This window comes from Durio zibethinus, chromosome 7 (genome assembly GCF_047325235.1).
Source record: "Durio zibethinus cultivar Kanyao isolate XHJ-2024 chromosome 7, ASM4732523v1, whole genome shotgun sequence".
In the NCBI taxonomy this organism is placed as follows: domain Eukaryota; kingdom Viridiplantae; phylum Streptophyta; class Magnoliopsida; order Malvales; family Malvaceae; genus Durio; species Durio zibethinus.
Window position 1 is genome coordinate 27,554,463 of NC_143168.1, and position 16,960 is coordinate 27,571,422.

A 16,960-nucleotide genomic window follows, 5' to 3' on the forward strand; every position below is an offset into this window, starting at 1 on the left:
TAAAAAATTATGAGAAACAAAGAAAATCCATCAACATTATTTAACTTAAATATTCATATAAAAAATCAAATTTGTACTTAAATTTTACTACTCCATATATAAATTATGGATTAAATAATGTATAACGACTTTTTTTAGGTTATCTGAAAATTATATTTGTATTGCCTTACTTTGGAAAAAAAATGTTGTTTCCTTCAAAGTTGAATTATACATTATTTATTCCTATAATTATCTTTATCTCATTTTCTTCATTTTCTTTTTTTACTTAAATATAAAATATTTATAAATTAAAATTAAATAATTATTTAATTTTTTATTGTTTTATTTCTATTAATGGAGCACTTAGATATTTTATTTTTATCAAATTAAACTCTTAACTATTTATTTGCATTCAATTGAATTATCGATTAGATAAAAATTAATGATAATGATTAATTAATTTTCATCCAATAAAAGTTTAATTAGATGAAAATAAATGTTTCGAACTCAATTGGTTGTAATAAAATAATAAAAGACAAATAATTATTTAATTTTAGTTTTTTTTTTTATAGTTTAATCTTCATTTTTTGGTGCATTAATCTTCAATTTTTTTTCCTAATTGCAAATAGAGGGCTTGCTAAAAAGAGTGAGGGCAAGAGTCTGGGGTCCTAAAATCACTCACTTATTTTTTGCAGAAGATAGTTGCATTTTTTCAAAGCAAACCAACAAGAAAGCAAAGAAGTGATGGATGTGCTAAAGTGGTACGAAGAAGGTTCTGGGCAAAAAATAAATTACGACAAGTCAGGCTTATTCTTCAATACAAATACTAAGCTAAAGGCTAAGGAGACGGTAAAAAGCAAATTCGGGATACAAGTAACCATAAGGCAGTGAAAAACATGATGACAAGACATTGGTGTAATGTATGCCCAGAGGAACTATCATACATTGTAACCCGAGATACGACTTCACTATTTAAAATGGAAATGATGCTACTTTATTAAAAAAAAAAAAAAAGAATCAAGTGTACCAAAAGCTTTGTGGCCAAATGAATTACTTAAGTTTATGTTACCGTAATTGAAAAATAAAAATGAAATCATTCTCCAAATCATTAAATGTAAATTATTTAAAAATAATTAGTTAATGTCGTTACAAGATAATCTATAATAAATATTAATGATCTGGATAACAAATTAAGAAACTTTAGAATTTATGATATTATGATAAAAAATTTGATAATTTAAGTGAACTATATAAAATAACATAATCGTTAGAAAGTAAATTGAAGATGAAGGCTCATTTTAAGTAAGTTTTTTTTTTTTTTTTATAAGTGTTGATATATTATACATAAAAAATTAGATACTAATATAATTTTTGTAATACATTAAGATGACGTATAAAAATAAATATTTTTGTATTTAATTGACTGCAATAAAATAATAAAGATTTACAAATTATTTAATTTTAGTTCTTTTTTTTTATAGTTTAATCTTCATTTTTTTGCATTAATCTTCATTTTTTTTTCCTACTTTATCAAGTGTACCAAAGGCTTCCTAGCCAAATGAATTATTTAAGTTTAGGTTATTTTGATTGAAAATTAAAATTAAAATTATTATCCAAATCATTAAATATAACATTATTTAAGAATAGTTAGTTAATATCGGTACAAGACAATCTATAATATATATTAACGATCTAGACAACAAATTAAAAAACATCAGAGTTTATGATATTATGATAAAAAATTTAAAAACTTAAGTGAAATATATAAAGTAAAATAACCGTTATAAAGTAAATTGAAAGTTAAAGAGTTTAACTCTTTTTAAGAGAACTTTTGTATAAGAATTAATGAATTATACATAAAAAACTAGATAATAATATAATTTTTATAATGCATTAAGATGGTACATGAGATATCATTTATATATATAAATATATATATATATATATTTAGTAAAAAGTATTCAACATTTTTTGACATTATATTTAATAATTTAAAATTTATTTTAAATCTAAAAAAATTACATAAAATAATTTTAGTAATTACTTTTAAAATGATATAATTTAAAAAAGTATGCAAATTTTGAACATTTTACCTCAACAATAAGTTTGTTGCCAAACATTTGGATTATGTTACCTTCAAACATGGTTTTTTTATTAACCAAAATAAGAATAACTCTTTTGAAAAAAACAAATAATAATAACCCCTGAACAAGTCATGTGAGTTGGTATTATTGATTACCAAAAGAAAAAACATTTCTTATGGCAAGTAAAAAAAAAAAAACAGCTTGCCAAATTTACAGTTGAGAAGTCACGTGCCAGAAAGTCTGGTGGGTTGACATCTATCTCAGCTATAAAAGGAGGAACAGAACAAACAAACAAGAACAGGAATTTAGGCTGGTTTGATTAGCGGGGAAGTACAGTTTCCTTAGCTCAGCATCCTCCGCCACCAAATCTCCGCTTTCCCCTTTGATTTGCTTAAGCCTCCTCCACCTGTGCCGTCATTATAGCCTCCAAGCTAGCCAACTTCATCCACCAGACTGATCCAACCTTTGACACCAACTTCATTTCACTTCCAAATTGTAAATCAAAGTAAAGAGTTGTTTTTGACGAAAACCCAATAATCATCTTCAACTAAAAGGCTCAAATTTAACATTTTGAATCAGAAAAGGAAGGAAAAAGAAAGAAGTGGGAAATGGAGATAACTGCCAGAGCTCCAGGGAAGATCATACTCGCCGGTGAACATGCTGTGGTTCATGGATATGCTGCTGTTGCTTCCTCCATTAATCTCTATACTGTTGTCTCTCTTCGTCTTGGTTCTGGTATTTCTCTTTATATCTTATTTTATTTATTTACATGTTATGCAAGTTTTGATCTTTTTTGTGTTTTGATGCTGTTTGTGGTGATTTCCGGGTTGAATTGGATGGGATGAAGTTTTGTTTTGAGTGGGGTTGTTTTTATTGTGTAAAATGTTGATTGGTAGATACCCTTTTGTGATTATATGAAGCGTTACTTTAGTTTTCCAAGGTTTTGCTTTAAATGAATTTGTTGCTTATTATTATTTGCTTTTGGTGATTTATAGGTTGAATTTGTTGGTTTTTTTTCGTTTGAGTTGGGGTTGTTTTTGGATTGTTTTAAATGATGATTGTAGCATTCCCTTTTAAGACTATGTGAAGCTTTATTGTGCTTCTGCAAATTTTGGGTGCTCACTATTCTTTGTCTTTGGTGAAGTTTGTTTTCAGTCATATTATTTTTGGGATTGGATGAAATAGATTAGGATTTGGGAAACAACTTTTTGAGACTATGTCAAGATATGTTTCATTTTTGTAGATGTTACTTTGGATGTGTTTGTTGGTTATTGTTATGTCAAGATATGTTTCATTTTTTGTAGACGTTACTTTGGATGTGTTTGTTGGTTATTGTTATCTTTTCTGCAAATATTGATCTGATTATAGCTTGCTTTCAAATGAGGAGCCGATAACTCAGATTGGATGGATTTTTAGTGATGCAGATTGCTAGATTTGGGCTTGTCCAGTTGCTTTTAACACGTGTGAAGAGAACCTTTGGGAACGAACCTTTCTGGTTTGATGAATGCTTAGAGTTGGCTGCTAACTAATTTGTTAGCATGAACTAATTTGCATAAAGCCGCCTGTTGCCTTTTTCTGATATTTTTGCTCTCGCATCTAAATTTGGACTCAACTCGAGCTCTGTTACTACTGTTTTTGTTTCACTATTAATAGCAGTCTGTTTTGACAAGTGTTGCCTGGAGACTGAAAGCATTTAAAGGAAATTTTAAGTGTCCAAGCCTGATTAGAATTAAAAACCATCTTTTTTAAGATATTTCAATCAAAGTAATATCTCTATAATTAACGATATCAAGCTTACTTAGAGTATCCTACCTGGACTTCCGTCAGTGCTATGTGAAATGACTAACATTAATGGATTAATCAAACTTGGTTTCTTTTTTCGTATAACCTTTGGCACTTCGATAAGATTTGTAATTTTTTTTTCACTCTAATACTTATTTTTCTTTTTTTTTTTCATGTAATTGTTTGATAATGAGAGGGGTCTCCCTTGACTTTATTTCATTTTATTGTGTTTGCTCTTTCCATAGAGGATGAAGATACAATACAACTTCAGCTCAACGATGTTGGATTAGACTTTTCTTGGCCAGTTGAAAGAATCAAAGAACTGCTATCTCATTTAGGTTCTCCATTTTCGTCTACACCCACATTATGCTCACTGGAGACTGTTAAATCCATCAGCACTCTAATTGATGACCAAAATTTCCCTGATACAAAGGTTGGACTTGCTTCTGGGGTTTGTGCATTTCTTTGGTTGTACACCTCTATCTTAGGGTATGTATGCAGTTTGGTTTTTCTAAATAACTTTTTCCTCTCAATGGTTTAGTTTCTGACTTATTGACCCTATGAGTCAGGTTTAAGCCAGCTACAGTTATTGTTACTTCTGAGCTTCCAGTGGGTGCTGGCCTGGGTTCATCAGCTGCATATTGTGTTGCACTTTCCGCTGCTCTGCTGGCATTTTCAGATTCTGTGAATTTGGACGTAAGCCAAAAAGGATGGTTGATTTTTAAGGAGACTGATATTGAATTGCTGAATAGGTGGGCTTTGGAAGGAGAGAAGATAATTCATGGAAAGCCCTCTGGAGTTGACAACTCAGTTAGCACATTTGGTATGCAACTTATTCTAATAAAGTTGTAAATACTTTTTTTTTTTTTTACTCCCGATTCTTTTAACAATTAATTCGTTTTCCTTCTATCTTTGCATCACTGTCCCAGACTGGCTAGGATTTGAATGAAATTGTGTTTTAGAACCCATTTGGTAACATCAGAAATCTAAAAGGAAGGTTAGACATGGTAAAGATCATTGTAGTAGCCTAAGCAAGGTGGGTTATATGATTGTAACATAAACCCCCTATTTCCCTCACAAGTGATCATTATTTCCCTCATAATAGGCTAGTATTTTAAATTAAATTGTGGGTGTTATATTATCATAAAATAAGCACCCTATTTCAACCCATCCCTTTTTGATTTCTTTGTGAACTTTCTTCTTCATACATTTAATGCTCCTCCTCCTATAACTAGACAAATAAGACCAAAAAGCATCATTATTTGACATTTTGGTCAATGTGGTTTCTTATCCTCAATCTCGTTGAAGGTTATCTTATTTCCTTATAAAGCAAGATATATATATATATATATGTGATTATTAATTTATCTTTTTCATGGAACAGGCAACATGATAAAATTCAAGTCAGGTGACATGGCCCGTATCAATTCCAATATGCCACTGAGAGTGCTCATTACCAACACAAAAGTTGGGAGGGATACAAAAGCATTGGTTGCCAATGTTTCAGCAAGGAAATCTAGGCATCCCAATGCCATGTGTTCTGTGTTAAATGCCATTGAAGCTATCAGCGATGAATGGTCTGCCATTATCCAGTCACATGCTGTAGATGATTTAGCCGAGAATGAAGAGAGGCTAGGAGAGTTAATGGAAATGAATCAGGGTTTGCTCCTATCTATAGGTGTCAGCCATGCATCTATAGAAACTGTTCTTCAGACAACAATGAAGTATAAGCTGGCTTCCAAATTGACAGGAGCCGGTGGTGGAGGCTGTGTGCTAACACTCTTACCAACCCGTATCCTCATTCTTATTTTCTTTAATTTGTTTATTTATACCTGTTCCAATTATCTTTTTTTGTCTTCTCTATATATAGATAATGCAACCTACTGCATAAGGCTTACATAGGTTCAATAAGTTTTGAATTCATTTGCAATATAATCCTTTCCTTGCTTCTCTCTGCGAGTTGAAATGAATTTATTTTATTTTACTCATCTCTGTTTCCATCTTTTTTTCATGTGAAGGGGCAGATGCTCATCAGAATAAGATAGGCTTGGATAAGATCATTATTTCCCAAACAAGTGGTCATTATTTCCCTCATAATTACTTCATTTTGTTTACAGTTTGATTGAATATTTTGCAGGATCATTATTACTTTCTTGAATCTCGTATTCTATCACTTAATTACTTGTTCCCTTGACGACATGAATCAGAGCTATCAGGGGCAGTTGTTGATAAAGTAGTGGAGGAGCTAGAATCATACGGGTTTCAGTGTTTCACAGCTGGAATTGGTGGGAAAGGTGTTCAAATTTCCTTTGAAACATCTTCCTGATTTCCCTCTCCATGTCTGTGTTGTAGTAAGATCTTTCTTCGAATAAAAACATGAAGCAGATGATACAAGGTTGTAGCTATTTCTGTTCACCTCTGTTTTCTGTAAACCTTTTTTTGATTAGCGGATAACTATTAAACCAAAAAGAATAAACAACAATGTTGTAGCTGTTTCTGCTCACCTATATACATTAGTTTGCTGTATTTTCTTTCTTTATTGTTTTCATTTACTGAATTTGATTTCTTTTTAATCTTTGCACCTTCTGTTAAGACCAGGGAATGTTAAACCTTTGCTTATATGTTTTTTGAAGTTATTGGGATTTTAGCCATTACAATATCAATGGTTTCTTTCCTTATTTAAAAAAATTGATAGGCCTCAATTAAGATCTATGGTTTTTGCATTAGCAGCTTTAGCTTTACAATGCTAAGGCAGCTTCTTAGTCAAATCTTTATGGGAAAGGCCTTGAATCCGGTTCATCATAGCTTTTGTATTACTGCATTTTCCATTTTACTTCTTCTATAACGGATCTAAGTTTGCATTTGACAGTGCATTACTCTAGATCTTTCCCAGATATAAGAGTAATTCTGTCAATTGTATAGGACAATCACAATAGTCTATTCGCTACCAGTTTTCAAGTTTTTTCGTCTCTTGAAACTGCTGTCAACTTATTTGCGTGATTCCTCTATTGAGAATGTCAAAGTGTTTCCTCTGGCACTCTAGCTTGTATTCTTTTTTCTCTCCTGGACTGCTGGACAGAAAAATATAGATACCACCTTCAGACATGGCAATTTGAACTTCCAAGCCAGTTTATTTTTCATGGATAGTTGAACGGCTTGGTACTTGAAGGTGCCGAAGTCCTTGAAATGTGTTGGCCCAAAAGGAAGTCCTTGAAATGTGAGATTTATGGCCCATGCAGATAAAACATCAATGCTTTGGATATTTCGACTCTCAAAAATCTGCTCGAGCTCCTGGGCAAGTGCAATGCTCCTCAAGCAGTAGCTGGGCTTGGAAGAAACTGCTTAAACTCAGGCACCAGGTTGCTTCTCTAATGGATTTTACATCTTCTGATGCTGTAGTTAAGTGGTTTGTTTCTAAATCTAGCCGATATAATGCTGCAGACACTTATCAGGCCATGCGACATCAACAGACTAGAGTGGATTGGGATAGGCTACTAGTTTCAATATAACATTCCCAAGCATGCCATGATTGCTTGGATGACCATCCTAGACAAACTGCCCACTCTCAACAGGCTCTCTACATGGAGTATTCCAATTGCTACCAGTTTATGTTTTCTTTGAGGATAGAGATCATTTATTCTTCTTCTGTTCCTTCTCCAGGCAGTTGTGGACCGGAGTACTTCACTGCTCTGGTATTTTCAAGACTGTTTGAAGTTGGTCAGATGAGTTTGTTTGGGTCAATGTCAATGCAAGTTGCTGAAAGGAAAATCTTTCCCTGTGGTTATCCTCAAGATAGCACGGTTGCTTGTATCTATTTCCTTTGGATGGAAAGGAATTGCAGGGAAGTTTGTAAAGCTAGCTCGTGATGTTGATGCTCTTTTCAAGGTTAATCCCAAGTGGTTAAAGATAAAGATGCCTTGTTTATGTCAGAGTTGGAGGATTGCTGATGATGCTGTATTATAAATACTTTCTTTGATCAGTTTTGTCACTGATTTATTTTAGTAGGAAGCAGCATATTCTTGCCCGTTGGATAAATAAAAAATTTGCATTTATCCAAAAAAGACGAAACATCGGCTTGGTAAACCATAAAGTTGAATGGATTCCGTGTGATATCCCAGATCCTATCGATGATTATGTTGAAAACCTTTTATATTTTTTAATGGAAACCTGTCTGTACAGCAGGAAATTTTGATCTCCATTTTGGCAGGTTTGTAAGTGCAGAATGGAAATGAATGGCAAACCTGCTGCTGATTGCCGGTTGGTTTTCATCCCAAGCCAAAACAGTCATCCCACAAAAAAGTTCACCAGACATAAACATTTGACCAAATATGATAAGGCTCCTGCTTTGTTCCATTATTACTTCTTAATTCTTAGTGACACTAAGCACCATATATGTTTTCTACACAAACAAAACAACCCTAACATCATCACTCTAAGCACAGATTTGACTCTTAGCATCGAGGCTGCCTACATTTGGAAACAGATACTCTTTACCACTCTTACATACAGCAAACGACAAAACGCTATTTATAACATAAAATACACTGAAAGCAGAGAGCTTGGCTTAACCCCATATGACCACATCAAGCATTCACTATGGCACCACCATTTGGATGGAGGACTTGGCCACTTATGTAGGAGGAGCAGTGGTTACAGGCTAGGAACACAAAGCACGGTGCAACCTCGAAGGCTGGCCAGCTCTTTTCATTGAAACTTCGGATCCAAAATTGGCAATCTCCTCTTCATCAGAGGATGCCGGTATCAGTGGATTCCATATGGGCCCAGGTACAACGCCATTGACACGTATGCCTCTGCTCACAAGCTGTAGTGAAAGGCCTATAGTGAAAGCCACAATTGCACCCTTGGTTGCTGCGTAATCAAGTAGCTTATCATTCCCTTATATGCATTTATGGATGTAGTGTTTATTATGGAACTGCCTTCCTTCATGTGCTTCAAAGGATGCCTATCAATAACAAACCATATAAACAATTACCAAAGTTATTGTATCACCTTTTGCAGATTTTCTAAAGCTTGTAGTGCAATTATTCAATCAATTATTGCTTTATTTCGATAGGGAAATTTAAAGCATTACCTGACCATGAAGAATTGGGAAAGGATGTTAATCCTAAACACCTTTTCAAGCCTCTCCTCATCAATCTCCTCCACACAGCTAGCCTTATGCTGTTCAGCCGCATTGTTAACCAGAATATCAATCCGACCAAATGCTTTCGCCACCTCTTCAACAACCTGTTTGCAGTTCTTATCTTACCCCAAATCAGCAGATATAGCCATTGGGTCCCTCGCGTCTGGTGTCTTATCCTTCCTCGGCATCTCAAGAGTGTGTAGTGCATCCTTGTCCTCCTGAGACTTCCCGTAGGTAAAGGCCACGGTTGCACCCTCTAGTACAAAGCAGTGGCAAACTGCTCGGCCTATCCCAGAATCACCTCCAGTGACTAAAGCCATCATTCCCTGAAAAAAGAGATGAAATTTATTCGAACATGCATGCATGGTGTATTTCCATGAGGAACAAGACTGTCCAATTTTCAAGTATAGAATAACAGAAGGTTACTGATTAGACTTTAAGAGCAGTGAAGCAAATTCATTTATGCACTCCAACTGTTAAAATTTTTGTGATAGCTGGTAACCATAATTTTCAAGAAATGCAAGAAGTGAACTTATAATATAACGTGACATTGGTTTGTGTTTAGGAAACAATACTTGAAGCTTGTTAGAAGGCTTGCAGTCAGGGTTGCTGAACTGAGGGATAGGATTCATGACATGTTCTTTTCCAGGTTGTGTATCCCGTTTCTGAGGAGGAAATTGCTGCTGCCCATTAGAAGCCATTCTGATCTCTAACAATCCAACAGGTCTCTGACTCCTTGAAAAATTATTTCTATCAACTCTAAGTTGGGTTTTGTTTGGACACCTAGAAACTACATTGGCTAAGGCTCTTGTGGAACAAAGTGAACAATAAAACATATATCTACTGTAGGAATTGATCAATGCAGTGAATGGGAAAGGTTGAAGCAAAGGCTAATTAATGAGTTTCAGGAGGACACGCAGGGTCACGTGGCAGCAGAGGTGTCCACGTGTCACGTCAGCGGCATGCGGTGGACACGTCAGTGGAAACGGACTTTTTGTTGACATGGGTTCCCATGTGAAGTGAGGAGGTTCTAGCATTATCTTTGAGAACAGGGCAATTTCTTGGCAGGAAATGCGATGTAATCTACTCTATCCGAGTTAATACACTGAAAAACTCGAATTCTTTGAAACTTAAAATTAGAATCGATTAAATTTAATTTTTAAATTTAAATTTAAATTTAAATAAATATATAATTATTTAAGTTCATTCAATTATATTTGTTTATTAAATAAAAAATGAATTTGATTTTAAATTTAATTATTTGTTTTTGAGCTTGAATTAATAAATAAAAATAAAATAATAATTTTTTAATTAAAATAATAAAATTTTATTAAAATATAAAAATTAAATTAAATTCAAAAATTACTTAAGTTGAATATTAAAATATTCAAATTCAAATCATTTGATAAATTGAATTAAACACAATTTGATAATAATTGAATTAAATTTAAATTTTATATAAATCAAATTTAAATAATTTATAACTATTAATATATTATTTACATTCTAATATAATTCTAATCAATTGATATGTTCTAATGTGAATATATGAACAATGAGAAATGGATATGAGAAATGGACTTGACTGAGTTTTTTTACTTCATTTTTTTAATGTTAGAGAAGAATGATACGGCTCGAATTCAGAATCTTTTGTCATCGATTCCACTGCAAACTTAACCTATGGTTCATTGAAAAGAGTGATATGGAAACAACTTGGATTGAATTAACGAAACTTTACAAGGTGAAAACGATACAAATTCTAGGAAAATGCTTTCACTTCTCTCAATATATTCTCTCCAAATGTTTTGCTTGTTTCCCTTTCCCTTTTACAACCAGCAATTCCTCCGCCTTTTCGTTCCTTCCATTGCCTTTTTTCTTTTGTAAAGCTATTAATTGCACTATTATATGAAGGAAAACATTACAGATAAAATGAACTTGGGTTCAATAGCATTTCATGTCAAACCCTTTTCATATTACAAGCCAAAAGGTTCTGAGAAAAATGGGATTCGTGTTCCAAGTTTGCCTTTATGACTGTGTTTGTAAAATTAGAGCTGGATTATACTCAAATCTTCTAGCCTTTAAAAACTCCAGACTTTTGAGTGTAGTCCACGTGGAGCGCCCCCCCCCTCCCCCTCCCCCAAGCCTTAACTCTTACATGTCAGTAAGGCACAAGCTTTCTTATTGAGTAACGAATCCATCAAGTGGCACCTGTAAACGGCTTGACATCCAAGGCAAACCATCAACAAAAAAGGAAGAAGAAGAAGTATCCAATTCAAATTCAAATAAAGCTTATCCCAAAAGTTTGTAGAGCCATAGACCCCTTTTCTTTCCTTTATTTGCTTGCCTTTTTGTGCTATGTTCTCAGCTTTTCTCACAACAAAGATTTTGGATTGTTGGTTTTTTCTCTCTATTTGGAATTAATTTAGAAGCTTGCCATGGCCTCTCTCAAACCTTCCCACTTTTTCTTTGCAGTTGTTCTTGCCATTTTCTTGCTTTCTCATCCAGTTCACAGTGATGGTACTCTATATCTCTTTCCTATCTTGGTTTGCATGATGAAACTGTGATATGCTGAGGTTTGCATGTGTGTGTTTTCCAGCCTTTTGGCTCCTTTAATTTCTATTTTTTTTTTTTTTTGGTATTTGACAAAAAGAAAGGAAATTAGGCAAGACTTCAGTGTTGCAGTCAAAGTAGTCTTAATTTAATGCATGTTATTTTGTATATTTATTTCCATTTTTTTGAGAGAATTAGTATTATTTGACAAAAAGTTATGGACATTAAGTTCAATGTGATGCACATGTGCTTCACATAATTTGACTTTTTTTTTCATACCTTTCGGCTTTTACAGATGAGGAAGACCATCTTCTTCAAGGACTTAAACAGTTTCAGAACATAAGTGAACCTCCCAGCATTCAGCAAGAACAAAAATGCACACTGCGTGGCGGAGAAAATTGCCCATGACATAGAGGACCAGCCATGTACGAACCCCAGCAATTCAAATGGCAACGAGACTAGATTATCCGACCATCCAAAGGCTATATCAAAATGCAAAATCGATGCCAACACCACAACTGATGTAATTGTATTGCCTGTTTGCGTTCCAAAACTGGTTCCAACTCTTGTTCTTACTAACTACACACACACACATTACTCCAACTTCATAAACGATTCGAGCTTCGCCGGAATCGGGATTAGCTCCGAAGATAATTGGATGGTTGTTGTTCTTGCCTCAAACACCCCAGCAGGAAGCCTTGCCAATGGAGCTTATTCTTTGCTTAATGCAAAGGTTGGCCTAGGACATTACATGGTACTTTTCTTGTTGGGATTGGTTCTTTGTCTTTTGCAGTGAAACTGCTTGAATTCCGCTGCTCTTTTTCCGTGTGTTTCTCTTCTGAGTCTGTGACTTGTATCATTTGTGGGAGACTTTGTTTTTTATTTTGTTTTATGATATTATATATCTGACATTTGTGTTCAACATCATGCTGTAATATAGCAATTTGGTGTAGAAATGTTGTACTGCAACATCAAAGATCAAAATGATAAAAAACTTTTGTTGTAACTTGTAAGGTGATCGTTGATGTGGTGCTGCTGTAATTCATAATTTAGAAAAATTTTGGAATGGATTTTTATAATTCTGATCATGGGATTAATATTTGTCAGTTTTACATCTAAGATTGTAAAAACAAAAATAATAAAAAAAATACCACTGCTATAATATTTGTCGGTTCTACATCTTAAATTTTTCTTTTACAAAGTCTTAGAAATCTGGACAAAGTTATGAAGTCTTTTTGCTTCTAGTCTACTCGTAAAGCATGTAAAATGGGAGGTGAGGGCCCAAGTGTTGCATCAAATTCAAACCTAGGAATCTAATCTAGCTAGAAAATGGCTACTTTGCCATTTGAACAAGAGTCTACAACATTGAAATTGTAGAGAGTTTGACGCATCAAACACTACTATGTTAATGGTAAAGGGGTAGCTTTGTTAGCTCTGGATCGAGAGAGTCAAAGACTCTGACGCATTGCTGATTTTAATGTGATGCTCTAATCCAATGTCAAAATAATTTAAAATTTTACTATGATATATAAATTAATATTTAAATTTATATTTATCAATTATTTTTTTAAAATAAAATTATTAAATTTTTAGATCAAAATAAATAATATTTTATAAATTAGATACAAATTTTTACAAATAATATCAAAATAATCGCCAATCAAATATGAATTAAATATTATATCATGAGAGTCATCTCTAAATCTCAAAGAAATTAAGTGCTACACAGTATCATTTTAGCTAAGTGCTACATGATAACATTTGGTGTAATTTTTATTGTGTGATTCTATTTGTATTTTGTGCTAGACTTAATATGCCTATCAAACATTAATAGGAGAGTGTGATAATTTAATCTTACATAAGATGTTTTGAAAATCTACTATAATATATAATTTAAAATTTAAAATTAAACTTATAAAACACTTTTTAATAAAACAATCATAAGATTTTTGGATCAAATAAATAAGTTGAGTAACTTTTCAGTCCATGCTCAAAAACAGGTTGTTGGGATTTATGCTTTCACAAATATTTTATCACTGCTTTGCTTTTAATTTCGTTTTTGTTTTATATTAAACCTTTGAAAAAAGGAACACAAGAACAGTGTTTCTTTAAATTCCAAAGAACAGTGTTTCTTTAAATTCAACAATAATCCCACTGTTTATTTTATAATATGTTGCAAATTGAACTTTTTTTCCTACATATCTTGACCACCATCAAATGGGCTGGAGAAATGAATTCTTCCCTCTCAAATTGAAAATGCTATGTCTTGCTGGAATAGACTCCCAGTTGTTTGTTTACACAAGCATGAACCAAAGGCCATAACAAGTGAACAAGCAAACAAGGGATGGGATTAATCAGAGAGAGAGAAATATTGATCTTTGCATTGATTTGTGAACAATTTAACACTGACTCAAAATTTTGATTAAGAAAACAAGGCTATATGTTTTAGCTAATATATGATATAAATTCCTATTATTTTGCAGTTCTACAGATGCACATACTAGTCTTATACAAACCAAAAGATTCATTTCTAAGAATTCCTGAAATGAACTATGAATATATAAATCCAAAAATAAACGGAGAAAAACCATATTCTCCAGGTTTTGTAAGAGCTATAATCAACAGCTTCCATTTTGTATATATACAGCTTCTCAAGGATAGAGATAAATAATATATATATATATATGAATATATCAGTTGCTTCATTGCTACCTGTTGTGCAGTGGATCAGGACAAGAGGGTACTTCTCTGTTAATAGTTGCAAAAAAGCCATCAGTTCCGTTGTCAGGATTTTCCTTCCAAGTTTTCTGGGACTTCTCTTGATCTTCCAACTTCTCTGTTAGAAATCTTGCTCCCAAGACTCCATGGTGTAGAGCTGAAATGCTCAGCAGTACCAATAAAAGACACCCTACTCTACTCCTTGGGAACATGGTCTCTCTTTCAAAACAAGCTAAAGCTGGAGAATAAGGACAGAGAAAGAGTTTGGACTAGCAGTTTAAGTTGGTAGAATTAATATATAGGGGAGGAAAGCCAAATATTCAAAAGGTGTTATTGCGTGTAAAAGTGAAAATTTTTTGGTCATATTCCCTTGCATTGACAATGATGAGAGGGATTTAAAGACTTTTGCTTGGGCAACTTTCCATGGGAGAAGCCCATTGAAGCAGCTAGCACCTGTCTAATAATGTTGATTACAAAGTTGCCCCCAATGGAAACAGTGTAAGAAGAAAACTACAAGGTCTATATGTTTCCAAAGAAGTTTGCCTTGGAAAGTTAACCAAGTTACCAATTACAGTTTCCCAACTGCTACGACAATTCACAGATTGTACTGTTTAAGAGTTATTCAGATGAATGTGATCTTTATTACTAGAATTCGGTGATGAGTGTCGGATATGAATATATATATATATATTTTTTTAATGTTTTTGAAGGGTCAGATCTCTATATCTATGTTCTGACACAAATACTTACCAAAGAAAATTAAGAGTTGGAGCAACTCAACTTGTATTTATGATGTGCAATCATGCCTGCAACAGTTGAGCATACATGTATTAATACTAATGATCATATGTGATTAAAATTAAGGGCATTTTAGAACTTTTGAGTGGATGAATGGTTAAGTCATTTACACCGACCTGGTCCATTCCAGTCCAAATCCCAGACCGTTCCAGCCAATGACACTCAATTTCCAACATCTAAACAATAATTTAAAGCCAAACCTAACCCAAAAATTGGTAAAACCAAACCTAACTCAAAAATTGTCTTTCAAGGGACCCCATTTTCAGGATCTTACATTTGACTCTTACCTAAGTTGTTTTCCATTTCTTCATTTTCCTTTTCTAAAGATTAGGTTGCTAATGTCCATATTAATGCAGTTTTCAAGGGCTACCAGTTCTCACTTCCCATTTCTTTATTATACTTTTCATTTTGTTAATTAATTTTTTGTGTTTCAAAAACCAGGGTCCTTGCCTGTGGAAGAAAACAAACACATTTTTCTTATAGAAGGCATCTTTATCTTTTCTGCTGTAGGGTTTGGGTTACAACCAATAATATTTTAGTATAGTTTGTTTCTTCTCTTGGACTTTGCTTATGGCAGTTCTTGCCCAATGTTTATAATGATTTCTACAACCTTGCTGTTGAGATTTGTCTTTTTTTTCTTTGCCGTAAGAGTTTTCGGATTTTACTTCATACATTTTTATATCGATTCAAGTAAATTTATTAATAAACTTATTTATATCGAATTTAGTAAATTCATAATTACTATTTGAATCTTTACTTCAACCTTTTTATCTTATTTTTGCATGATTATTATGTGAATCAAAGTCCAAGCATCCCTAACATGCTAATTATAGCATTGTTAGAACTTTAGGCCCCCAATAAGAGAGATGCAAAGCCCACATGTTTTGACTCAAAGGATAGACATGGAAACAAAATTCAAGAAGCATCATTCTAATGACTTTTCCAATTGTTCCATTCCATCGGATCCAAAACATGAAATGATGTGATGTTGACAATTGCTTGTTTCAAGCAAAGCTTTCTCAATGAAATTGTCCATAATAAACCGTGTAATCAGTGTTGAATTATTGGACTGAAAGATGCAAGAAATTGAGTATTGAGACAGATTATTACCATAAAAGCCAAACTTGGTCCATGTTCTTAGCCTTCACCCATCAATGGATATCTCACTCTCCAGGTTCACCATCATGAATCCTCTTTTCTTTTGCTGTAAAATTGCCTCTCTAATTGTTCAAAGTTCAATTTCAAGACACGAGGGCAAACACCGAGGCGATGAAGGCGATCAACGCAAGTTTCAAAATAATGGGTTTAGGATTTAACTAAGAACTGAACCGATATTTCAAATGGAAAAATCGATCACAAAGTAAATATATAAACAATAATAACAATAAATAAAATCTTATATCTTATAATTCTAAATTGATTGTATAAAAGATTAAAAAAAAATTCATATTAAATTATAATTTTAAATTTTCTTACATCAATCATTTTTATCAAAAACAATATTTTCATTTACTTTTTAACCCTTGTATTATTTTTTATTATTTACATCGTTTGTCATAATTATTTCTAAAAGTTTTGATCTCTCCTAAATTCATAAGCTTATTTCTCATAATTGACATATAAATAAACTTGCATTTCACATGTCTAAATCATCTGAAATAATCTTCTCTCATTTTTTTCTTAATTTGAATTACTATTAATTTTTTTAAAATATTTTCATTTTTGATTTTATCTCTTTTATTCTTATAACACATTCATCTAAATATTCTCAACTCAACTACGCTCATCTTTTTTTTCTCTTATTCTTTTTTAATGCCTTAATACTTAATCCCATATATCAATGCAAACCTTACATAACTTCACGTTTAATTTTAAAAAATGTTGCAATCACACAAAACGGCCGACG

The 16,960-nt window shown here is 32.8% G+C and overlaps 2 protein-coding genes and 1 pseudogene across 4 annotated transcripts; 1 reads left to right on the forward strand and 2 right to left on the reverse strand.

Moving 5' to 3' along the window:
- Positions 1–2,362: 2,362 nt before the first annotated feature.
- Positions 2,363–8,039, forward strand: LOC111277289 (mevalonate kinase-like). Of its 2 annotated transcripts, XR_002688703.2 has the most exons (7): positions 2,363–2,798; positions 4,091–4,334; positions 4,415–4,668; positions 5,230–5,637; positions 6,053–6,240; positions 7,085–7,204; positions 7,287–8,039. XR_002688703.2 is itself a non-coding variant. In XM_022863638.2 (5 exons), the coding sequence occupies exons 1-5, from the start codon at positions 2,672–2,674 to the stop codon at positions 6,169–6,171; spliced, it is 1,152 nt and encodes a 383-aa protein (XP_022719373.1). In that variant the 5' UTR covers positions 2,363–2,671; the 3' UTR covers positions 6,172–6,418. The 2 variants fall into 2 exon arrangements, 1 of the variants encoding a protein (XP_022719373.1); XM_022863638.2 differs by lacking the exons at positions 7,085–7,204; positions 7,287–8,039 and having other exon boundaries at positions 6,053–6,418.
- Positions 8,040–8,295: 256 nt separating this feature from the next.
- On the reverse strand, positions 8,296–9,915 carry LOC111277928 (NADPH-dependent aldehyde reductase 1, chloroplastic-like; annotated as a pseudogene). Its single transcript, XR_016343746.1, has 3 exons — positions 9,564–9,915; positions 8,938–9,314; positions 8,296–8,808 (listed from the first exon to the last, which is right to left on the reverse strand). The product of XR_016343746.1 is annotated as an NADPH-dependent aldehyde reductase 1, chloroplastic-like (transcript).
- Positions 9,916–11,651: 1,736 nt separating this feature from the next.
- On the reverse strand, positions 11,652–14,969 carry LOC149518289 (uncharacterized). Its single transcript, XM_089764159.1, has 2 exons — positions 14,251–14,969; positions 11,652–12,501 (listed from the first exon to the last, which is right to left on the reverse strand). The coding sequence occupies exons 1-2, from the start codon at positions 14,466–14,468 to the stop codon at positions 12,261–12,263; spliced, it is 459 nt and encodes a 152-aa protein (XP_089620285.1). The 5' UTR covers positions 14,469–14,969; the 3' UTR covers positions 11,652–12,260.
- Between the last annotated feature and the right edge of the window lie 1,991 nt (positions 14,970–16,960).